Here is a 26,093-nt window from a genome sequence, read left to right on the forward strand (position 1 = left end):
TTGTTGATTGGCACGTCATAGCATGGCATCAGTGTGGTCCTAACACACAGATATGCTGATGGCTCTGAACGACCTATTGCTTTTCCCTTTAAATCTCTCACTCCAATGCAAAGATGTTACTCTCAGGTAGATAACAAGGCTCTTGCAATATACAGGGTGTCCCAGCTATCTTGTCCACCCAAAATATCTCTGGAACAATAACAGCTATTGGAAAACGACTTTCACCAGTATCAACTTAGGGCTGGGGCCCATGAATTTACATATTTGGAAACATTCTAAAACGAAAGCATATGTGTTTTTTTAACACAAACTTAAGTTTTTTTAAATGGACATCCTATATTTTTTCTTCAGCAATCCATAGCATGACAAAGCACATACACAACGGCATTGATTGCATCACAATATTCCTATTACATCCTGAGATATTGAGACGAGAAGTTGACACCTGAAATACCCGACATGTGCTGCTAGCGCAAGTCCTGACACTCAGGCATGAACCCCATGCTGCCCGTAATCGCGATGTGATTGACATGTGTGGTCCATTTAAAAAAACATAAGTTTGTGTAAAAAAACACATATGATTTCGTTTTAGAATGTTACCAAATATGTACATTCATGGGCCCCAGCCCTACATTGATACCGGTGAAAGTCATTTTCCATTAGCTGTTATTGTTCCAGAGATATTTTGGGTGGACAAGATTGCTGGGACACCCTGTATATTTAATGTTTTTGTGTATTGCACAAAGTTTCACTTATTACTGATCATAAACCCTTGATTTCCTCATTTAACTTCACACTTCCTTGCCTTTCAACCTACATTGAAATATGCCAATGCAGATGCCTTGTCCCACCTTTGTCCTGACTTTGATCATGAAGAATTGCTTTTCTTCCATCTTGATACTGAAATGCAAGCCACAGTTGAGGGTTTCCCAATTACTAGCTGATGCATATCAGCTGCCATTGCCACTGGCCCAGTTCTCCACCTGGTGGTTTGGCTTTTTTCAACAGGGTTGTCGAAATAAACTGCTGGATCAGGCATCGGATCCCTGTACAGCTATCTATCCTTGTGATATCATCTCTCTGCTTTTGATGCTGTTTTGCTGTTGTCCATGGAAAACCTTTCTCCCAGGGTAGTCATTCCACCACATTATGGCATGAGGTTCACCAGGGCCATTGGGGAATTTTGCACACTACATTCTTAGCTAGGAACATGTTTTTGGGCAGGGATTGGCTATTGACTTTTTGTTGTGGATGCATTTTCCTGCTTTCCTTACATTCTCTGGAGTGTGTTAACATTGGCTGAGGTCACAGTTCATAAGATTTTTAGGGTTTTTTCTATTGAGAGGTTGCCTTGCACCTTAGATTCTGATAATTGGCCCCAGTTCATTTCTTACACCTTCCAATTGTTTTGTTCCAGTCATGGCATTCGTCATGTTATGGCTCTACCATTCCACCCCTAATCAAATGGCGAGGTGGAATGACATTCAAGGCCAAAATCAAAAATTCTATGGTGAATTCTCCATCAGATGACGCCCTTCACCGTTTTCTGAGCACATATTGCTTCATGCCTATGGGGGAACAGGGCCCAGCTGAGTTGCTCCACGGCCAGCAGCCACATGTGGTCCTCTGTCTCCTGTGGGCTGTGCTGCACCTGCTACGACTGGGTTCATCTGGGCCCTTCACGCTGAGATTGCTGGTGTGGGCTCGATGGGTTGGTTGATGCTATCTTTGTGATGTTCATATAACCAACAGGCTGGTGGCAAACCACTTTGATCAGGTGTCCCCACTTACCACCAGAATTGATTGATTTGTGGGTGTGGCCCACATGGCTGCAGCTCATCCCACCATCCTCCACCTCAAGCCAGACATTGCCTGCTGTGGAGGCACCCCTGTCCTGTTGGTTGCCTCCTCCAGGTGTGGTGTCATGGGGTTCCAACTTTCCGGCACTGAGTGATGGTCTGTCTCTGGCCTCCAGCACATTGAAGCAACCTGCTGTTCCAGTCAGGCCACCCCCACCAAACCCCCTCAAAAGCATCACCTCAGCCATTTTCACCTGTGGGTTCAGCCCCATCTCCTCCACACTGGGACCTGCCTGCTGAGGATGATGGAGAGATGGCGATGGCACTCTCCTCCCAGGTGCTGTTGTCGGGCGCCATATGGGCACAATGCTCTTGGGCATGCCCACATCTCTGCACAGTCCAGCCCTATGCTCTGGTACCTGCCCAGCACATTTTCCCACCCCCAACATTGGCACCAGATGCCAGTGCTCTTTATCTGATGGAAGTGTCTTTCATTGGGCCACTGTCACTTCCTCTGTCGCCTGGGCACTTGATCAGCTGGATGGCCACGTGTGCCTGTAGGAAGCCTGCACACAGCAAGGTCTCTGCTGCTCCATATACTGCAACTTACACATATATACACATGGAGCAGTGCTGACTCACCCTCATTATTTTCTGTGCATCACTTGTGTTGCACCATCTGCATGATTCTTATGTCTTGTTACGTTGAAAGCCATATTCAAGTTACTTGGATTGGTTTTATGTATTACTTGGTTACTACAGATATATCTTGCATCACCTCTCACTGGTGATGTCATGCATCTTGTTGACTACAGGCAGAGACTCACCAGTTTTGTTGTACCAGTCTCCACAGCCTATCCGAGACACAGGCAGTATCTCGAGGACAATTGTGTTTCCATGCAGCAAATTTGAAACTTCAGCTGCCGTCATGCTGCTGCCTTCGATTCGTGTGTCTGCGACAGCCAATATCCTGTCCCCCACATGCAGAGCTCCACACCTAGGAACAGACAACAGCTATGTGTACTGCAGCCATATTTTACCTACTGTGATATAAAGCAATGGTCAAATGCAGAATAGTAAGGTAATATCATGAGGGGGAGTCAAATGAAATCTGAACACCCACCACAATGGGACCATGGAATGGTTCCATTCAAAAGTACTCACCATATGTGTTAAGAAATTTATCCCACTGTTTCATAGAGCATGGTTGGCTGCTGTCAGATTGACTCTTCCTCATCTGACTAAAATGAATGTCCATGCACATCTTTCTTCATGTTGTCAAAGATGTGAAAATCACAGATTTGGATTGTATGCAGGATGTTGCAGTGTTTCCAGTCAAATCACTGAAGTGTAGCCTTCAATTGTCATTGTGGGGTCAGACATTATTGTGCAACAGGATGAGTCATCTGACAGCAATCTTGGGAGTTCTGACTTCATGGCACATCACAGCATCTTCATAGTGCTGTGCACTGATTGTGGTTCTGTGCTCAAGGAACTTGATAAGCTGAGGGCCCCTGCAGTTGAAGAGATTCATCATGACCTTACCAGAACTTGTGTGAACAGTTTTGGATTTTTGTGGTGGGGAGAAATGTGGGATGTTTCCACTTTTGGCTCTGCTGTTTGAATTCAGGCTGTCAGAAGGTTGTCAGATGGAATCACCCTGTTGCACGATATTGCCTGTGTCCACATTGCTTATTGGATGAATGCTATGCTTCAGTGGTTGGGAGACACTGCAACATCTGTACAGCCCAGATCTTCCACCATGTGATTTTCACATCTTCAGCAACCTGAAGAAAGATGTAGATCAATGTCAATTTCAGTCAGACAAGTAAGTGCAAGAGTAGGTGTGGTAGTGGATATGTCAGTGGCTGACCGCATCCAACAGAATAGGAACTGATCATCTGGTCCCATTGTGGCAGGTGTTCAGTTTTCATTTGACTGCCCCTTATGTGCATCCATTTAGTGAATTCATAAAGGGCTGCAGTAAAAACCTCCACATTTTGTTACATTGAATGAAACAAACTCTGAACATCCATGACTAAGGTATTTCCACAAAGTTTTTTCTGAGTTCAGAATGCATTTGTATTAGCAAATAGATGTGTGTTACGAGTGAGTCATCATTTGACAGCTTGAACAAGCTCCATAATTTAGATCATCTGTATGATCAATGGCACCAATACCACACGAGATGAATTTTTGCAGCCCACCACTGACATGAGGATGAAATCAGTTTGTGCTCATGTCACACATCATTTTCAGAGGCAGTTTTCCAACATAACATGTATCACACATTCTATGCCCTCTGTGATTTCAGGGTCTGAACAAGCAGTTCTGAGTTTTTCAGGGAAACCAAACAATTAGCATTTTTTTTTTTTACTGAAAATAGGAATACTGTTTAGGATTATGTTTGCACAATTGGGCAGTACTTTTAAGGCACTGGAAATAACAGATCACTGACATGAAATAGCGAGTATTTTTGAATTTTGAAGAATACATTGCTTGTAATTGTGCTCCATTAAACTGCATTTAATGTACAACAGATTAACACAAGATTTTTATTTATTTATAGGTGTTTCAGTCTACTCTGATATTCTGTATATTAATATGAAGTTGCGCCATATTATATTGTCAACACAGATTGCTTCTTTCATACTGTTGACAAAAACAAACCTAAAAGTCATTTTTTACAGAACCTTGCACCTATTAAATTAGGCCATTAAAAAGAAACTTTTATTTAACCAGAATACTCCCAAAAACAGACAGCTATTCCTTTCCAGAATTAATTTTCCCTCTACAATGGACTGTGCACTGATATTAAACTTACTGGCAGTTTAAAACAGTTTGCTGGACTGAGATTTGAAATCAGCACCTTTACCTTTCATGGACAAGAGCTCTCTAGCATGTGCTTGGGTAGCTCAGACGGTAGAGCACTTTTCTGTGAAAGGGAAAGGTTCCAGTCTTGGTCTGAAATATGGTTTTAATCTGCAGGAAATTTCTGCAATTCCTTTGAATTTATGTAAGTGATAACCTACATCACTCAGTAGCGCTTTTGTGATGGGTTTTTAGTATGTTTGTGTACCATTTATATGAGTTATCACGGATTGTTTGAGGTAGATGAGTCCTTTCCCAGGAGGTGCATTGTGATATTTTACAGTATGGCATTATCTCATGGCATGTGTCAGGAAAATTTGCTCTGTCCAGTAGTTCTAAACTTTATATGCCCATTATAAGACTCATCTTACTTTTTAACATGAGCTATAACAATTTATATTAAATTTCTAGATAGTCTGTGCAAGTCAGCAGCTGCAGTGCTTGAATCCAGTTCCTCCTTGTTCTTCAAATTCCTTTCCTTTAGACTATGACTGCAGTACTATCTGTGGCACATTGTTCTCCTATCAGTGATTGTGTATGTTGTGGTCACTTACATCAAACTCTATTTATTTAGTTATTTACTGATCCTTTCTGCTTTGGTTCATGCCTCGTATTGTCATGAAACATTCTTCCCTGTTTCATACAATAAATTGGATAAAGCCCTAACATCATATAACCTCAGTAAAGTGTTCATCTGAACACTTTTCTTTTATGTTCTTTTTATATTGCTCTCTAATGGCTAAATTACTTTTTTTGGAATATTTCTTTATACTCTGCATATGTTACATCACATCAAAATGTTTAAAAATGAAGCTTTAATGTGTAAGTAATTCAAAAATTAACAATTTCTGAACAATCGATGGTCATGCACTGACAACAATTATCAGGGGCAGAAAAATGGGTAAATGGGTAAGGGAAGAGAGAAGAGTTGAGAGCCATTGTGACTTACAGATATAAAATGAAAATAGATTGACATACATCATGAACAGTGGAAGCGACAGACAAAAAGACCAACAGTAGCAGTGGCAGTTTGCAGAGTTTTGTCTAGAGATTTCACTGGAGCTGGACCACAAAATTCTAAATAACTAACATAAAAAGTCTAAAACTGAATAAATAAAATAATTTCTGTACAGAAATAACCTTACCTTATGACAAATATTTGTATGAAAAATCCATTCACCTCTCCTTAAGAGCAAAGAGTCTGTCAGAGACACATTCATTCAAGTACACAATGCTGCATAGGAAGTCTTTCTCAATGGAAAGTGCAGCTAGCACTACTAGCCACTGTTGGCTCATGTTGTTGTTGTTGTCTTCAGTCCAGAGACTGGTTTGATGCAGCTCTCCATGCTACTCTATCCTGTGCAAGCTTCTTCATCTCCCAGTACCTACTGCAACCTACATCCTTCTGAATCTGCTTAGTGTATTCATCTCTTGGTCTCCCTCTACGGTTTTTACCCTCCACGCTGTCCTCCAATGCAAAATCTGTGATCCCATGATGCCTCAAAACATGTCCTACCAACCGATCCCTTCTTCTAGTCAAGTTGTGCCACAAACTTCTCTTCTCCCCAATCCTATTCAATACCTCCTCATTAGTTAAGTGATCTATCCACCTTATCTTCAGCATTCTTCTGTAGCATCACATTTCGAAAGCTTCTATTCTCTTCTTGTTCAAACTAGTTATCGTCCGTGTTTCACTTCCATACATGGCTACACTCCATACAAATACTTCCTGATACATAAATCTATATTCAATGTTAACAAATTTCTCTTCTTCAGAAACACTTTCCTTGCCATTGCCAGTCTACATTTTATATCCTCTCTACTTCAACCATCATCAGTTATTTTACTTCCTAAATAGCAAAACTCCTTTACTACTTTAAGTGTCTCATTTCCTAATCTAATTCCCTCAGCATCATCCGATTTAATTTGACTACATTCCATTATCCTCGTTTTGCTTTTGTTGATGTTCATCTTATATCCTCCTTTCAAGACACTGTCCATTCCGTTCAACTGCTCTTCCAAGTCCTTTGCTGTATCTGACAGAATTACAATGTCATCAGTGAACCTCAAAGTTTTTATTTCTTCTCCATGGATTTTAATTCCTGCTAGAAATTTTTGTTTTGTTTCCTTTACTGCTTGCTCAATGTACAGATTGAATAACATTGAGGAGAGACTACAACCCTATCTCACTCCCTTCCCAACCACTGATTCCCTTTCATGCTCCTCATCTTTTTGTAACTGCCATCTGGTTTCTGTACACATTGTAAATAGTCTTTCGCTCCCTGTATTTTACCCCTGCCACCTTCAGAATTTTATAGAGAGTATTCCAGTCAACATTGTCAAAAGCTTTCTCTAAGTCTACAAATGTTAGAAACATAGGTTTGCCCTTCCTTAATCTAGCTTCTAAGATAAGTCGTAGAGTCAATATTGCCTGACGTGTTCCAACATTTCTACGGAATCCAAAGTGATCTTCCCTGAGGCTGGCTTCTACTAGTTTTTACATTCGTCTGTAAAGAATTCGTGTTAGTGTTTTGCAGCTGTGACTTATTAAACTGATAGTTCGGTAATTTTCACGTCTGTCAGCACCTGCTTTCTTTGGGATTGGAATTATTATATTCTTCTTGAAGTCTGAGGGTATTTAGCGTGTCTCATACATCTTGCTCACCAGCTGGTAGAGTTTTGTCATGACTGGCTCTCCCAAGGCCGTCAGTAGTTCTAATGGAATGTTGTCTACTCCGGGGGCCTTGTTTCGACTCAGGTCTTTCAGTGCTCTGTCAAACTCTTCATGCAGTATCTTATCTCCCGTTTCGTCTTCATCTACATCCTCTTCCATTTCCATAATATTGTCCTCAAGTACATCGCCCTTGTATAAACCTTCTATATACTCCATCCACCTTTCTGCCTTCCCTTTTTTGCTTATAACTGGGTTGGCATCTGAGCTATTGATATTCATACACGTGGTTCTCTTCTCTCCAAAGGTCTCTTTAATTTTCTTGTAGGCAGTATCTATCTTACCCCTAGTGAGATAAGCTTCTACATCCTTACATTTGTCCTCTAGCCATCCCTGTTTAGCCATTTTGCACTTCCTGTCGATCTCATTCCTTTTTGACTGCTTCATTTACTGCATTTTTATATTTTCTCCTTTCATCAATTAAATTCAATATTTCTTCTGTTACCCAAGGATTTCTAGCAGCCCTCGTCTTTTTACCTACTTTATCATCTGCTGCCTTCACTACTTCATCCCTCAGAGCTACCCATTGTTCTTCTACTCTGTTTCTTTCCCCCATTCCTGTCAATTGTTCCCTTATGCTCTCCTTGAAACTCTGTACAACCTCTGGTTCTTTCAACTTATCCAGATCCCATGTCCTAAAATTCCCACCTTTTTGCAGTTTCTTCAGTTTTAATCTACAGGTCATAACCAATAGATTGTGGTCAGAGTCCATATCTGCCCCTGGAAATGTCCTACAATTTAAAACCTGATTCCTAAATCTCTGTATACAATTATATAATCTATCTGATACCTTTTAGTATCTCCAGGATTCTTCCATGTATACAACCTTCTTTTATGATTCTTGAACCAAGTGTTAGCTATGATTAAGTTATGCTCTGTGCAAAATTCTACCAGACGGCTTCCTCTTTCATTTCTTAGCCCCAATCCATAATCACCTACTATGTTTCCTTCTCTCCCTTTTCCTACTGACGAGTTCCAGTCACCCATGACTGTTAAATTATCATCTCCCTTCACTACCTGAATAATTTTTTTTATCTCATCATACATTTCATCAATTTCTTCATCATCTGCAGAGCTAGTTGGCATATAAACTTGTACTACTGTAGTAGGCATGGGCTTTGTGTCTATCTTGGCCACAATAATGCGTTCACTATGCTGTTTGTAGTAGCTTGCCCGCATTCCTATTTTCCTATTCATTATTAAACCTACTCCTGCATTACCCTTATTTGATTTTGTGTTTATAACCCTGTAATCACCTGACCAGAAGTCTTGTTCCTCCTGCCACCGAACTTCACTAATTTCCACTATATCTAACTTTAACCTATCCATTTCCCTTTTTAAATTTTCTAACCTACCTGCCCGATTAAGGGATCTGACATTCCACGCTCCGATCCGTAGAACGCCAGTTTTCTTTCTCCTGATAACGACATCCTCCTGAGTAGTCCCCGCCCGGAGATCCGAATGGGGCACTATTTTACCTCCGGAATATTTTACCCAAGAGGATGCCATCATCATTTAATCATACAGTAAAGCTGCATGTCCTCGGGAAAAATTACGGCTGTAGTTTCCCCTTGCTTTCAGCCGTTCGCAGTACCATCACAGCAAGGCCGTTTTGGTTATTGTTGCAGGGCCAGATCAGTCAATCATCCAGACTATTGCCCCTGCAACTACTGGAAAGGCTGCTGCCCCTCTTCAGGAACCACATGTTTGTCTGGCCTCTCAACAGATACCCCTCCGCTGCCGTTGCACCTACTGTACGGCCATCTGTATCGCTGAGGCATGCAAGCCTCCCCACCAACAGCAAGGTCCATGATTCATTGGGGGGGGGGGGGGGGTTTGGCTCATAATGGTTCACAAAAAGAGTTTTTGTTCCCTTCAGGGCAGAGAAAGACTTTGTTACTGATGTGGTAGCAATCACTTTTAGGAGTTTCATTCTTTCCCTAAAAGGCTCCTGCCAATTACTTCTGAGCAGGAATTGCACAAATACAGCAACACATGTGTACTCTAAACTCATTCCTCGTGTATGGTACCTGAAGTGCTATTCTCAGTTTATTGCATTTAGGGAAGGGATATACTTCACAATAGCTAGACAGAAATGTTTGCAGAAATTGAGTTGAGTACAAAATAAACATTTCACAATGAAATAAAGTTGCAGTGATAAAATGCCCTGAGAAATCAAAGTATTCCATCACCTAAGCAATAATTGTGTCACACACTTCTTTTGCCACAACAGCTTATAGAATTTTGTTTCCCTGTCTCTGTCTCTTTGCAGGATGACGTAGCTCTCTGTGCCTTGGAATTGTATCAATGGTGCTATGCTGGATATCCTACATGACTCTTTTGAAATGGTCTGTCCCTTGTTGTACAGTCAGTGGGTCAACTGCTCATTTTTGTAATTGACTTCAGAATATGTCAACATGTGATGTAACATGACTGAATACAGACATCCAAAACTGAAATGCTAGGTGCTCTAATTTCATGTCTGTACACCCGAGTGACTACACTTACACCAACATAGCTCTGAGATATAACTTTATCTGAATTATCCACAATATCCAGTAAACTTTCTTTAAGTGATTCTGATAACTGTTTGCATCTTGTTCATGAGGAGTGAGGAAAGACCAAAACCTTTCTATAGGCTACCCTAAGACAAAACCTATCTAGTAACCACAACAAACTGTGAAATTGTTGAAATACCACTTTGTCATATGTGAGAACTGATACAACATCAGTGGCAGTGATTTTCTTTCGTACTCAGTCATACACGAAAGTAAATCGGATGTACTTTCACTCATGACATGCACAATTTCCAAGATCGTGCATAAATACAGTTCACAGGCCCACTTCTAGAGTCCTTGTAGGTCAGCCCCCTGACATGTTCTGGAGAGCCACCAAAGAAACAGTATTATATGATCACAAACGAGTGCTTGCGCTATTCTACATCTACAACTACATCTACATCTACATGGTTACTCTTCAATTCACAGTTAAGTGCCTGGCAGAGGGTTCATCAAACCATTTTCATACTACTTCTCTACCAATCCACCCTGGAATGGCGAATGGGAAAAAGGCACACCTAAATCTTTCAGTTTGAGCTCTGATTTCTCTTATTTTATTATCATGATCCTTTCTCCCTACGTAGGTGGGTGTCAACAAAATATTTTTGCATTAGGAAGAGAAACTTGGTGATTGAAAATTCGTAAATAGATCTTGCTGCAAAGGGCAACACCTTTGTTTCAGTGACTGCCACCCCAACTCACGTATCATATCAGTGACACTCTCACCCCTATGGCACGATAACACAAAACAAGCTGCCCTTCTTTGCACTTTTTCAATGTCCTCCATCAATCCTACCTGGTAAGGATCCCACACCATGCAGCAATATTCCAGCAGAGCACAGGCAAGTGTAATGTCGGATGTCTCTTTAGTGGGTTTGTTGCATCTTCCAAGTGTTCTGCCAACAAAGTGCAGTCTTTGTTTTGCCTTCCCCACAATATTATCTATGTGGTCTTTCCAATTTAAGTTGATCATAATTGTAATTACTAAGTATTTAGTAGAATTGACAGCCCTTAGATTTGTGCAATTTATCGTATACCCAAAATTTATTGGATTTCTTTTAGTACCGATGTGGAAAACCTCGCACTTTCTTTTGTTTAGTGCCAACTGCCACTATTTGCACCATACAGAAATTCTTCCTATCCTGTAACTACAATCCTGGAAATTGAAATAAGAACACCGTGAATTCATTGTCCCAGGAAGGGGAAACTTTATTGACACATTCCTGGGGTCAGATACATCACATGATCACACTGACAGAACCACAAGGCACATAGCAACAGGCAACAGAGCATGCACAATTTCGGCACTAGTACAGTGTATATCCACCTTTCGCAGCAATGCAGGCTGCTATTCTCCCATGGAGACGATCGTAGCGATGCTGGATGTAGTCCTGTGGAACCGCTTGCCATGCCATTTCCACCTGGCGCCTCAGTTGGACCAGCGTTCGTGCTGGACGTGCAGACCGCGTGAGACGACGCTTCATCCAGTCCCAAATATGCTCAATGGGGGACAGATCCGGAGATCTTGCTGGCCAGGGTAGTTGACTTACACCTTCTAGAGCACGTTGGGTGGCACGGGATACATGCGGACGTGCATTGTCCTGTTGGAACAGCAAGTTCCCTTGCCGGTCTAGGAATGCTAGAACGATGGGTTCGATGACGGTTTGGATGTACCGTGCACTATTCAGTGTCCCCTCGACGATCACCAGAGGTGTACGGCCAGTGTAGGAGATCGCTCCCCACACCATGATGCCGGGTGTTGGCCCTGTGTGCCTCGGTCGTATGCAGTCCTGATTGTGGCGCTCACCTGCACGGCGCCAAACTCACATACGACCATCATTGGCACCAAGGCAGAAGCGACTCTCATCGCTGAAGACGACACGTCTCCATTTGTCCCTACATTCACGCCTGTCGCGACACCACTGGAGGCGGGCTGCACGATGTTGGGGCATGAGCGGAAGACGGCCTAACGGTGTGCGGGACCGTAGCCCAGCTTCATGGAGACGGTTGCGGATGGTCCTCGCCGATACCCCAGGAGCAACAGTGTCCCTAATTTGCTGGGAAGTGGCGGTGCGGTCCCCTACGGCACTGCGTAGGATCCTACGGTTTTGGCGTGCATCCGAGCGTCGCTGCGGTCCTGTCCCAGGTCGACGGGCACGTGCACCTTCCGCCGACCACTGGCGACAACATCGATGTAGTGTGGAGACCTCACGCCCCACGTGTTGAGCAATTCGGCGGTACGTCCACCCGGCCTCCCGCATGCCCACTATACGCCCTCGCTCAAAGTCCGTCAACTGCACATACGGTTCACGTCCATGCTGTCGCGGCATGCTACCAGTGTTAAAGACTGCGATGGAGCTCCGTATGCCACGGCAAACTGGCTGACACTGACGGCGGCGGTGCACAAATGCTGCGCAGCTAGCGCCATTCGACGGCCAACACCGCGGTTCCTGGTCAGTCCGCTGTGCCGTGCGTGTGATCGTTGCTTGTACAGCCCTCTCGCAGTGTCCGGAGCAAGTATGGTGGGTCTGACACACCGGTGTCTATGTGTTCTTTTTCCCATTTCCAGGAGTGTATTATTACTGTTGTCCAGTCAATGTGTTCAGAGCTACGCACAATCTGTACTTCATTTTATCTTATGTATTGCTCTGTAAAGTTATATGTTCCATAAATTGTGTTTTTTCTTGCTATAGCAAAGTTGACCATGAGTAATGGTTACATTTTCTTCGCATGTTAGCGTGAGTGCTGTCACCCAACAAACATCTTGATGGAAGCACTCACTCCATCGTCAGGCCACAAGTGGCCCATCAGGACCATCCAACCGGCATGTCATCCTCAGCTGAGGATGCGGGTAAGAGGGGCATGTGGTCATCACACCACTCTCCCGGTCATTATGATGTTTTTCTTTGAGTGGAGCCACTACTATTCGGTCGACTAGCTCCTCAATTGGCATCACGAGGCTGAGAGCACCCCGAAAAATGGCACCAGTGCATGGTGGTCCACATGGTCACCCATCCAAGTGCTGGCCATGTCTGACAGCGCTGAACTTCAGTGATCTGACGGGAACACTGCGGCAAGGCCGTTGCCACCTCGATGGAAGACATGCTCCAATGTATCACTGCCCAGCAGCAAGCTGCTGCAGAACAACAGCAGGCTCTCACCACCACTCTAAATCAAGTGGCACCTGTGTTTGCGCTGCAGGTTACTCTTCCATCAGCATTTATCATATGCTTTCCAGCATATGATAAATTGGATGAAGATTGAGACTCCTACGACACACGATTATGCCAACATTTTCAGGTTTTTCACATGGGCATTGTGAACTTGTGTAGGGTTTTCTTCCTTTTCTGGCTTTCGCTGCGCACTTATCAGTGCAAGAACCGACCAGTTTATCATTTGATGAAATGTTCAAGCTTCTCTCAACCTATTACTGTGACAGGACGCATGTTCTTGCAACATGGGTAGAATTTTACCGTTGTCGGAAATGCCCAGACCAATCTTGCAAATCCTGGACTGCAGAGTTGCACAGGTTGAACCATTATTGTACACTACTGGCCATTAAAATTGTTACACCAAGAAGAAATGCAGATGATAAACGGGTATTCATTGGACAAATATATTGTACTAGAACTGACATGTGATTACATTTCCACGCATTTTGGGTGCATAGATCCTGAGAAATCAGTACCCAGAACAACCACCTCTGGCCGCAATAACGGCCTTGATACGCCTGCGCATTGAGTGAAACAGAGCTTGGATGGCGTGTACAGGCAAAGCTACACATGCAGCTACAACATGATACCACAGCTGCAACATGCGGTCGTGCATTATCCTGCTGAAATGTAGGGTTTTGCAGGGATCGAATGAAGGTTAGAGCCATGGGTCGTAACACACATGAAATGTAACGTGCACTGTTCAAAGTGCTGTCATGCGAACAAGAGGTGACCGAGACGTGTAACCAATGGCACCCCATACCATCACGCCGGGTGATGCGAGAGTATGTCGATGACGAATACACGCTTCCAACGTGCGTTGACCGCGATGCCGCCAAACACGGATGCAACAATCATGATGCTGTAAACAGAACATGGACTCATCCGAAAAAATGACGTTTTGCCATTCGTGCACCCAGGTTCGCTGTCGAGTGCACAATCGCAGGCGCTCCTGTCTGTGATGCAGCGTCAAGGGTAACCACAGCCATAGTCTCCGAACTGCTGCAAACGTCGTCGAACTGTTCGTGCAGATGGTTGTTGTCTTGCAAACGTCCCCATCTGTTGACTCAGAGATCGGGACGTGGCTGCACGATCCATTACAGCCATGTAGATAAGATGCCTGTCAACTGGACTGCTAGTGATACGAGGCCGTTGGGATCCAGCACGGCGTTCCTTATTACCCTCCTGAACCCACCGATTCCATATTCTGCCAACAGTCATTCGATCATGACCAACGCGAGCAGCAATGTCGCGATACGATAAACTGCAGTCGCGATAAGCTACAATCCGACCGTTATCAAAGTCGGAAACGTGATGGTACGCATTTCTCCTCCTTACACGAGGCATCACAACAACGTTTCACCAGGCAACGTCGGTTAACTGCTGTTTATGTATGAGAAATCGGTTGGAAACTTTCCTCATGTCAGCACGTTGTAGATGTCGCCACGGGCGCCAACCTTGTGTGAATGCTCAGAAAAGCTAAACATTTGCGTATCACAACATTTTCTTCCTGTTGCTTAAATTTCGCGTCTGTAGCACGTCATCTTCATGGTGTAGCAATTTTAATTGCCAGTAGTGTAAATTTGTCACTAGTACCCATCACGAATCCTATGCTGATCATATGGTATTTGATGTTATAATTCATCTGGCCCCAGACAGGGAAGTCTGGACGAGGCACTTCAATGTGAGAATCCGAAGTTTACAGATTTTCTCAATATAGCACAGTTCTTTGAAGTGTCACGGGCTACAGGCGATCAGATTTCTGCCGGGTTGGAGGGGGGGGGGGGGGGGGGGCACGGTTCTGGTAGGGGGGAGGAGGTATTAGAAGTTTCTCAGTCAACCGGTGCTAGGCACTCTGCAAGTGTTCGGGATGACAAGCCGTTGCAGCAGTACCAGTACAACCTTCGACTCAGTGTCGTGTGGAGCAGTGACGGATACGGCCACCTCTCCAGCAGGCCACGTCACAACAATGGCCGTATGCCCCCCTTCTATCTTGCCTGTACTGCTTCGTCCAACACGAGTGTGTTGTGTGCCCTGAGAGTTGGTCTGTTAGCAACAAGTGCCAAAAGAATGACCAGATTGCATTCCTCTGTAACTCCTTCTCAAACGTGGCGGACACAGTAGTACCAATGAACATACATTGTACTTCTACAATTATTGTTTCCCTGAACAAATTGACTCGTGTGTGTTTAACAAACCGCTAAAAATGCAAGTGGCCACGTGAGCTGCAGTGACTTTAGTAAACACACCAACGTGCGTGCATTTGGGCTCCCCTCCCTTCACACATGATTCATGGAAGCTGGTTAAACGCAATAAACAGCCGATTTCAATTCTAGGTCGATTCGCCGTTCCTGTCTCCGACAAATCTGTTGTTCACCATCTCACCTTTCTTGTTGTGGATCATTCCCATACCGCAGACCTGCTTTGGTTAGATGCATTTAACGCTTTCAGTTTCTCCTTTGCTAATGACATAACATTAGTGTCAGATGAATTCTGTACCAGCAACTGGAGTCCCTCTGCTCTGAGTTTTCGTCCCTGTTTTCCCCTGGGCTCGGATGTGCTACCAGTTTTCAGGCCCACATTACCATCAAAGAGTCCGCCCGCCCTCGTTTTTTCCGGGCGCGGCAGGTGCTTGTCGTATTGCACCACTCTTTCAAGGCCGAATTAGACCGTTTGACGTAGCTCGATGTCATTCGGCCTCTTTCTTCCAGTGAATGGGCTATACCGCTGGTCACCTTTAAGAAGCCGGCAGGTGAGCTTCGCCTCTGTGACGACGTCAGTGCCACGATTAACACTTTCGTTGCAGCTGACGCTGATAAAACTCAACGAGCCACGAGCCAGTGCGGCTGACGCTTATAAGCGTCCGCGCTCACTGTCGGATTACTCAGTCTAGTTGCAGCGTCTAAGCTAGCATCAACGCGTGTAAACTTTTATTTTGCATGGTCAGTTATCGAACGTATATTGCTCGTAATGGCGCCTAATGAAACGACACGTGGACGTTCCAATGTGAAACGGAGCAGGAAAAGTGTTAAATTGACAGAGGAACAGTTACTTAGTGTAGTAGACGACAGCGATTTTCTGTGTAGTGCGGACGAGGCATACCACGGAGATTGTCATTTAGAGGCTGCAGAAGAATTGCAGAGTGATGATAGAGTGGAAGCACAGCTTTCGAATCTGTTTCGTGACGGTTCCGAATCTGACGATACGTATCACGACGATTGTGTGGAAATCGACGACGTAAGAGAGTCCGACCTGTCACACGGAGATAATCCAGCTGATTCCTGGCATAAAGAACCACATAATATGCAAGCGCACTGATACACCATACGAGTGTACAACCTGCCCAGACAAACCTGGATACTGCTTGAATTGCTGTATAATTTCCCATAAGTAGCAAAAACGCGATGATATCGGGGAAATTACGATTATCAAAGACAACTTCTTTTATTTCTTTTGACATTGCATGGTTTCTTTTTATGACGCGAAAGTTTTTTTCACGAGTACTCAGAAAATGAGGTTTCCTTTTGTGTTAAGTCGACTTGTTTCTTATTGCTTTGTAAAGCGTTCACTTCAGTTTTTTTGCGAAAGAATTTGTTGTGCTAAATGTGTTTTAATAGCACGGCAATTGAAGTGATGGGGGACACGAGAGAAGCCTCCACGTAGGGTGTGTTTCACTTACTAATTTCTACACATCTGGGCGTCCCCTGGGCGTCTATGATAAATATAGACAGCCAATTCTCTCATACCAGGAGCAAACATGCTACTAAATTGACGACCTCTATCAGAGTCAATCTTAAAAATGCGCATTTGAAGTAAATATAATTTCAAATGAATCCAGTTTCCTTTTTCCTTTCTTTCCCTATTAAGAATTTGCGTTTTGGAATCCAAATTTTTCCTGAATGCAATGGATTTGTTGCTTGTTTGATTTGTATTTTTTGTTATATTATCAACAAATCACGAACATATGAATGACGCCTGTGACCCCTATAAGTGTCAGACAGCAAACAGACTTTAAAACATGACCACAGTACAGTCGAAGCTTATTTGAAGTAATGCATCTAAGGTGTCATCATTAAGACAGTATAGAACATGATCATACAGATCTTACAAGGTCTTGACGTCAGCATATACACTCCTCGAAATGGAAAAAAGAACACATTGACACCGGTGTGTCAGACCCACCATACTTGCTCCGGACACTGCGAGAGGGCTGTACAAGCAATGATCACACGCACGGCACAGCGGACACACCAGGAACCGCGGTGTTGGCCGTCGAATGGCGCTAGCTGCGCAGCATTTGTGCACCGCCGCCGTCAGTGTCAGCCAGTTCGCCGTGGCATACGGAGCTCCATCGCAGTCTTTAACACTGGTAGCATGCCGCGACAGCGTGGACGTGAACCGTATGTGCAGTTGACGGACTTTGAGCGAGGGCGTATAGTGGGCATGCGGGAGGCCGGGTGGACGTACCGCCGAATTGCTCAACACGTGGGGCGTGAGGTCTCCACAGTACATCGATGTTGTCGCCAGTGGTCGGCGGAAGGTGCACGTGCCCGTCGACCTGGGACCGGACCGCAGCGACGCACGGATGCACGCCAAAACCGTAGGATCCTACGCAGTGCCGTAGGGGACCGCACCGCCACTTGCCAGCAAATTAGGGACACTGTTGCGCCTGGGGTATCGGCGAGGACCATTCGCAACCGTCTCCATGAAGCTGGGCTACGGTCCCGCACACCGTTAGGCCGTCTTCCGCTCACGCCCCAACATCGTGCAGCCCGCCTCCAGTTGTGTCGCGACAGGCGTGAATGGAGGGACGAATGGAGACGTGTCTTCTTCAGCGATGAGAGTCGCTTCTGCCTTGGTGCCAATGATGGTCGTATGCGTGTTTGGCGCCGTGCAGGTGAGCGCCACAATCAGGACTGCATACGACCGAGGCACACAGGGCCAACACCCGGCATCATGGTGTGGGGAGCGATCTCCTACACTGGCCGTACACCTCTGGTGATCGTCGAGGGGACACTGAATAGTGCACGGTACATCCAAACCGTCATCGAACCCATCGTTCTACCATTCCTAGACCGGCAAGGGAACTTGCTGTTCCAACAGGACAATGCACGTCCGCATGTATCCCGTGCCACCTAACGTGCTCTAGAAGGTGTAAGTCAACTACCCTGGCCAGCAAGATCTCCGGATCTGTCCCCCATTGAGCGTGTTTGGGACTGGATGAAGCGTCGTCTCACGCGGTCTGCACGTCCAGCACGAACGCTGGTCCAACTGAGGCGCCAGGTGGAAATGGCATGGCAAGCCGTTCCACAGGACTACATCCAGCATCTCTACGATCGTCTCCATGGGAGAATAGCAGCCTGCATTGCTGCGAAAGGTGGATATACACTGTACTAGTGCCGACATTGTGCATGCTCTGTTGCCTGTGTCTATGTGCCTGTATTGCTGTCAGTGTGATCATGTGATGTATCTGACCCCAGGAATGTGTCAATAAAGTTTCCCCTTCCTGGGAAAATGAATTCACGGTGTTCTTATTTCAATTTCCAGGAGTGTAGCTCAGGTGTGCTTAGGAGCGTCGGCTCCGAGCGGTACCAGCCGCTTCAGAGCGTTACCGGCTCGCACTCGCACGTTGCGCGCCTGCAGCGATGCGGCAGCGAAAGTGTTAATGCACAGTCTGTGACAGATACATACCCTTTGCGCTGCCCTGACGAGTTGCTGGAAATTTTACTAGACAGCCTCTACTTTTCGAAGACTGATTTGTTGGAAGCGTAACTCCAGCTGCCCTTGGATAAGGTCACTAGGCGCCTTCTCATTGTCAATACCCCCTTCGGCCTATGCCAATATCAGTCCTTGTCTTTTGGCATCGCTAGCGTGCCCGCAATTTTTCAGCTTTTTTTAGAACAGCTGACAGCCTCTGTGTCTGGCTGCATTAATTATCTGGACGATATCACTGTTTCGCGTTCTTTCACCGAGGACCACCTTAGAAATCTCCGATCGTTGTTTTGTGTTTTGCACTCTGTAGGTCTCAAATGCAATCTTGCCAAATCTCAATTTTTTCAGCTGTCAATTGAGTACCCTCGTTTCGTGGTTTCTCACACGGGAGTCAAGCCATTGCGTCACCATGTTCAGGTGATTGCGGCTTTGCCGTGGCCGACCTCCGTTAAGGAACTGCATGCACTTCAAGGTAAATATGCGTACTTCCATAAGTTTTTACCTGAGGCGTCCACAGTTACTGAGCCACTGCACGCGCTTTAGCCTTTTTCCTCGTCCCCATCTTGTGACAGAGCGTTTGCTTTGCTTGAATCTAAGCTTCAATCTGGCCCGTGTGTGGCCACTTGTTAGCCGAGTCAGCATTTCACGTGGGCTACAGGTGCCTCTCAGCATGGTCTTGGCGCACAAATGCATGGACGGGTCTGAATGACCCATTGATTATGCTTCTAAGACCTTAAAACTCACGCTCAGCAGCGGTATTCTCAGATTGAAAAGGTGACTTTAGCGATTGTATTCGTCTTCAAGAAATTTCATGTCGCCTTGTATGTTTCTAAGTTAAATTTAATCTCGAATCACAAGCCGTTGGTTGCTCTTTTTAACCCTTTGGTTTCTGTGCCGGCACAACTTTTGCAGCAGAGGGTTCTCTTCCTCCCCCGTTATTATTATTAGATCCATTACTGGCCGACAGCACAACCCGCCAGTGCCAATGCCTTATCTCGCCTTCTGATCGAGCCGGACCCGGCGTTCAGTCTGGACGGGTTGCTTTGTTTGTATTTAGATATGTAGAACCAGAATGCGGTCGATGGTTTTTCCATCACTAAGTGCCATGATAGCATCGGCCACATTCGCGGATCCTGTATTTAGTTGGATCCTATCTTGTGCAGCATGGTTTGGTGGAAAAACTCCAGGCCATGCCTCAGATCCCTTGCATAATTACTTCTCCCTCCAACACCACGTTTCTCTGTTTGACAGGATTCTTTTGTTACATACAGAGAATGGTGCTCCCTGGGTTGTGATTCCCGCTTCCTTACGCCCTAATGTACTGCAACTTCCGCATGTCAGTCATTGGGGGACTTCTGGCACCAAAGCTTATGCTCACCAGCATATGTATGGGCCGGGCATAGATTGGAACATTACATGAATTGCACTCACTGTGTTCAGCAACAGGTAGCCTTACAGGCATCTTTTTTCCCCTGGCCAACGCCGCAGCACCTGTGGGAGCATCTACATGTCGATTTTGCTGGGACCTTCCAAAATCAGTATTCTCTCATTGTTGTGGACGCCTGTTCCAAGTTTCCCCCCATGGTGCATTGTCAGTCCACATCCATGGTGGCCTCTGTTTGAGCCCTGTATAAGATTTTGTAATTGAGGGACTCCTGTATACCGTGGTTACCGATAATGGCCCCCAGTTTGTTTCTCAATAATTTGAATCTTTCTGTCAGGGTTGTCGTTTTCGCCACCTCGCAGCTCCCCCATTTCATCCTTGATCTAATGGTGGGGCAGAAAGCATGGTTCAGACATTTCAAATTCAGATGTGGAGGTCAGTATCTGACAGGTCCCCTGAAGCTGCCTTAGACCATTTTTTGAGTTAGTATAGTTTCATTCTGGTGGGGAACAAGAGCCCAGTGGAGCTGTTACACGGACGCCAACCACATAACCCCTTCACCTGCTGCATCCTATGCCACATTCACTGGTACTGCCACCTCCATGACAGTTCTGGCCATGTGCGCCTGTCTGGGATCATGGTTTCGGCCACTGACTTAACTGGGTTCCTGCCATCACTAAGCATCACTGGGGTTGGTGCTTGTGCACTGTCCGCACTCCTGATGAGTGGATGTTGTGTCGCTTCGACCAGCTGAGGCGGTGGATTGCGGAGTCTGTTCCAGAGGGCCCACGACATCCTTTCTACTGCCACCCCCAATGCCTGTGCCTGTGTCGCAGATGGTCTGGTTCGTACCACAGCACTATCTGGCATGTCACTGCCTGAGGTTCGTGCCTCTGCCCCCACTCCTCAACAGCTGTCGCCAGAGCAGCTCCCACTCATCTGAAATCACAACCACTGCTGCCTCCATTGCTAAATCCTGTGTGGCTGATGTCTCTAATGCCCCTGCTGATGCCTCCAGCACCAACTGCTGACCTCGATTTGGACGTGGCTATGGAGACGCCATCCCCCATCCTGCCTTATGGACTCTCACAAGAGGGGGTATGGCCCTCCACATGCTGCAGCAGCCGCCATCATTGGGCAATGAAATTGACATCAGTGGTGTCATTGGTGTTTTCCGTGACTCGTAATATATCTTTTTCTGTGCCTATAGTTCATATATGTAAGTGGTTTTTCCACCTCCTAGAGGGGAGAAGTGATGTACCTTCACTCATGATGCATGTGATTGCAGAGATCATGTGTCCATACATTGCACAGGAGAGCTTATAGAGGCCACCTGAGTTGGCCCCCTGGTGCGCTCTGGTGACTTGCCAAAGAAACAGTATTATTTAAGTGCTTGCACACGAATGCTTGGGCTATTATGTAACCTGTATATCTGTTGTCCAATCAATGTGTTCAGTGCTACGCACGACTTGTACTCCATTGTATTTACATATTGCTCTATAAAATACTATGTTCCATAAATCGTGTTTCTTCTTGCTATAACAAAATCATTTTTAATATCTTTAGTGTTTTCTTTGAAAACAATAGCCTTCAAATCGTGATTGACAATATAACATCAAGTTCACCAGTGAAATTAGTGAGACTGTGGAAAATTCCTGGATTTGATGAGTCATTGCGTCATTGTGAGCATGAAGTGTGGCCTAAGACTGCGTTTAACCCATAACTCGAGAGGTGACTTTTTTATATCCTGTACCATGAGGTGTGGTCTCTGGGACCCCTATGTTTAAACCGAGATTGAAGGAAAAATCATTAAAAAATTTTAATTTATGTTATATAACATTTATTTTTACAATTATTTAAATGTTATTTAAATGCTTCTAGTTTATTTTATTGGACTAAACAAAGACTGCAGCATTTTACTACACACATCAAAAAAAAGTTTTGCATCACCCCCGTTACCAGAACTCCTGAACATAGACGTTGACTGTGGATATTGCATCACAGACACAGTCCCTTTGCCTGTTCAGAGAGGTCACTAAGCCCGCCCAAAAATGTAAACAACCATGCATGAGCAGCGCCTATTAGACGGAGGGAGTCCGACAACCGATCAGTTCCAGTCATTCCACCAGGAAGGAGGTACACAGCTCGTGTTGTCTGTAGTTCAACCATGCCTAGGCGGTCAGTAACGCGATACGATTGCGTCCGCATTGTTACAATGTGCCAGGAAGGGCTCTCAACAAGGTATGTGTCCAGGTGTCTCGGAGTGAACCGAAGCAACGTTGTTCGGAGATGCAGGAGATACAGAGAGACAGGAACTGTTGATGACATGCCTCGCTCAGGCCGCCAAAGGGCTACTAGTGCCGTGGATGACCGCTACCTACGGAATAAGGCTCGGAGGAACCTTGGCAGCAACGCCACCACGTTGAATAATGCTTTTCTTGCAGCCACAGGACATCGTGTTACGACTCAAACTGTGCACAATAGGCTGCATGAAGCGCAACTTCACTCCCGACGTCCATGAAGAGGTCCATCTTTGCAACCACAACACCATGCAGCGCGGTACAGATGGGCCCAACAACATGCCAAATGGGCCGCTCAGGATTGCCATCACGTTCTCTTCACCGATGCGTGTCGCATATACCTTCAACCAGACAACCGTCGGAGACGTGTTTGGAGGCAACCTGGTCAGGCTGAACTCCTTAGACACAATGACAGCGAGTGCAGCAAGGTGGAGGTTTCCTACTGTTTTCGGGTGGCGTCATGTGGGGCCGACATACCACCCTGGTGGTCATGCAAGGCGTTGTAACGGCTCTATGATACCTGAATGCCATCGTCCGACCGATAGTGCAACCATATCGGCAGCATACTGGCGAGGCGTTCGTCTTTATGGGCAACAATTAGCGCCCTCATCGTGCACACCTTGTGAATGACTTCCTTCAGGATAACGACATCGTTCGACTAGAGTGGCCAGCATGTCCTCCAGGCAGGAGCTCTATCGAACATGCCTGGGATAGATTGAAAAGGGCTGTTTATGGACGACGTGGTGCACCAACCACTTTGAGGGATCTACGCCGAATAGCCTTTGGGTAGTGGGACAATCTGGACCAACAGTGTCTTGATGAACTTGTGGATAGTGTGCCACGACGAATATAGGCATGTATCAATGCAAGAGGATGTGCTACTGGGTGTTAGAGGTACAGCAATCTGGACCACCACCTCTGAACGTCTCGCTCTATGGTGGTACAACATGAAGTGTGTAGTTGTCATGAGCAATAAAAAGGGTGGAAATGATGTTTATGATGATTTCTATTCCAATTTTCTGTACAGGTTCCGGAACTATCGGAACCGAGGTGATGCAAAACTTTTTTTGATGTGTGTATTAATCAGACAGTGGTTCATGGTGTGGGTTCCTGTAGTCATGTCCTAGTTCATGAACCACGGGCAACATATGAGTGGCCAAGTAAGTGGTCCCGACAGTCGGGGTACCAGTTACTTTGGAATAAGGCAGGGCATCTCGGACATATTCTGAGTCGTGGTCACCTTTGTGCTCATACGGCAAAGACTACCAAATCCTCTGGTTAGTCCCTCAGCCGTTAGGGGTAATACCCAATGGGACTCAGGGCAAGTAAGGCTAGCAACCTGCTTCCCTGGTACTTTAAATATGATGCTGGCAACAATCAGAGCAAAATGCCTCGGACCTTTGGAGGTGACGGAGTCCCACCTCGAACTGACAAACCAGGGACTCCTAAGATACGACCTGGGAAACGAATGGTAATGAGATGGGGAGCTATTAATATCAATGGGGGCTACTCTGGGAAGAAGGTAGAGCTGGCAGAGGCTGCAAGTAAGATGGGGCTGGACGATTTAGCTGTTAGTGACATTCGGGTAAGGGGTGAGAAAGAAGAGGAAGTGGGAGAATACAAGGTCTACCTGTCAGGAGTCAAAGCAGGAATAGCACAATGGGGTGTAGGGGTTTACATCAGGAAAGAAATGGAACCCAGCGTAGTTGCAATAAGGTATGTAAACGAACGACTGATGTGGATAGATTTGACAGTGTCTAGCAAGAAAATTAGGATTGTGTCAGTATATTCGCATTGTCAAGGGACATATCAAGATAAGATGGATAGTTTTTATGAGGCACTCAGTGATGTAGTTGTTAGAGTGAAGGACAAGGACAGTGTTCTGCTCATGGGTGATTTTAACGCCAGGATTGGAAATCGAACAGAAGGGTATGAAAAAGTTATGGGTAAATTTGGAGAGGATATGGAGGCAAACAGGAAAGGGAAACAAGTCAAGGATTTCTGTGCCAGTATGGGCTTAGTAATCACAAACTCCTTTTTTAAACATAAGAATATTCACCGGTGTACTTGGGAAGGCAGAGGGACCAGATCTGTCATTGACTATATAATAACAGATCAGGAATTCAGGAAGGCTGTGAGGGACACACGTGTATTCAGGGGATTTTTTGATGACACTGATCATTATTTAATCTGCAGTGAAATTGGGATTGTGAGGCCGAAAGTGCAGGTGGTCAGGTCCATATGTAGGAGGATAAGAGTGGAGAAACTTCAGGATAAGGAAATCAGGCACAAGTACATAACAGCGATCTCAGAAAGGTACCAGTTAGTTGAATGTAGTCAAATACAGTCATTGGAAAAGGAATGGACAAGGTACAGGGACACAGTACTAGAAGTGGCTAAAGAATGTCTTGGAACAGTAGTGTGTAAAAGTAGGAAGAAGCAAACAGCTTGGTGGAATGACACAGTCAAGGCAGCCTGTAAAAGGAAAAAGAAGGCGTATCAAAAATGGCTACATACTAGAACTCAGGTAGACAGAGAAAATTATGTTGAAGAAAGAAACAAAGCCAAACAGATAATTGCAGCATCCAAGAAGAAATCTTGGGAAGACTTTGGAAACAGGTTGGAGACTATGGGTCAAGTTGCTGGAAAACCATTCTGGAGTGTAATTAGCATTCTTCGAAAGGGAGGTAAGAAGGAAATGACAAGTATTTTGGACAGGTTAGGAAAACTGCTGGTGAATCCTGTGGATGCCTTGGGCAGATGGAGGGAATATTTTGAGGAGTTGCTCAAAGTAGGTGAAAATACGATCAGTAATGTTTCAGATTTCGAAGTAGAATGGGAAAGGAATGATGATGGAAATAGGATCACATTTGAGGAAGTGGAGAAAATGGTCAATAGATTGCAGTGCAATAAAGCAGCTGGGGTGGATGAAATTAAGTCGGAACTCGTCAAATACAGTGGAATGTCAGGTCTTAAATGGCTACACAGAATAATTGAAATGACCTGGGAGTCGGGACAGGTTCCATCAGACTGGACAAAAGCAGTAATCACACCAATCTTTAAACATGGAAACAGAAAAGATTGTAACAGCTACAGAGGTATCTCTTTAATCAGCGTTGTGGGTAAAATCTTCTCAGGTATTGTTGAAAGGAAAGTGCGAGTATTAGTTGAGGACCAATTGGATGAAAATCAGTGTAGGTTTAGGCCTCTTAGAGGTTTTTAGGACCAGATCTTTAGCTTACGGCAAATAGTGGAGAAGTGTTATGAGTGGAACAGGCAATTGTATCTATGCTTTATAGATCTAGAAAGGCATATGACCAGGTTCCTTGGAGCAAGTTATTGTCTGTTCTACGATATTATGGAATAGGATGCAAACTTTTGCAAGCAATTAAAGGTCTTTACATGGATAGTCAGGCAGCAGTAAGAGTTGACGGTAAATTGAGTTCATAGTTCAGAGTAGTTTCAGGGGTGAGACAAGGCTGCAACCTGTCGCCACTGTTGTTCATATTATTTATGGATCATATGT

The 26,093-nt window shown here is 45.1% G+C and overlaps 1 protein-coding gene across 1 annotated transcript in view; it reads right to left on the reverse strand.

The window, feature by feature from the left end:
- Positions 1 to 26,093, reverse strand: part of LOC126299089 (glutamate receptor-interacting protein 1) — a 538,481-nt gene that overhangs the window by 201,276 nt on the left and 311,112 nt on the right. Inside the window, exon 6 of the mRNA XM_049990762.1 lies at positions 2,627 to 2,796. Coding sequence (XP_049846719.1) covers positions 2,627 to 2,796 — 170 coding nt within the window. The remainder of the gene's footprint in view (positions 1 to 2,626; positions 2,797 to 26,093) is intronic.

The sequence above is a fragment of the Schistocerca gregaria genome, chromosome X (assembly GCF_023897955.1).
Source record: "Schistocerca gregaria isolate iqSchGreg1 chromosome X, iqSchGreg1.2, whole genome shotgun sequence".
Taxonomy (NCBI): Eukaryota; Metazoa; Arthropoda; class Insecta; order Orthoptera; family Acrididae; genus Schistocerca; species Schistocerca gregaria.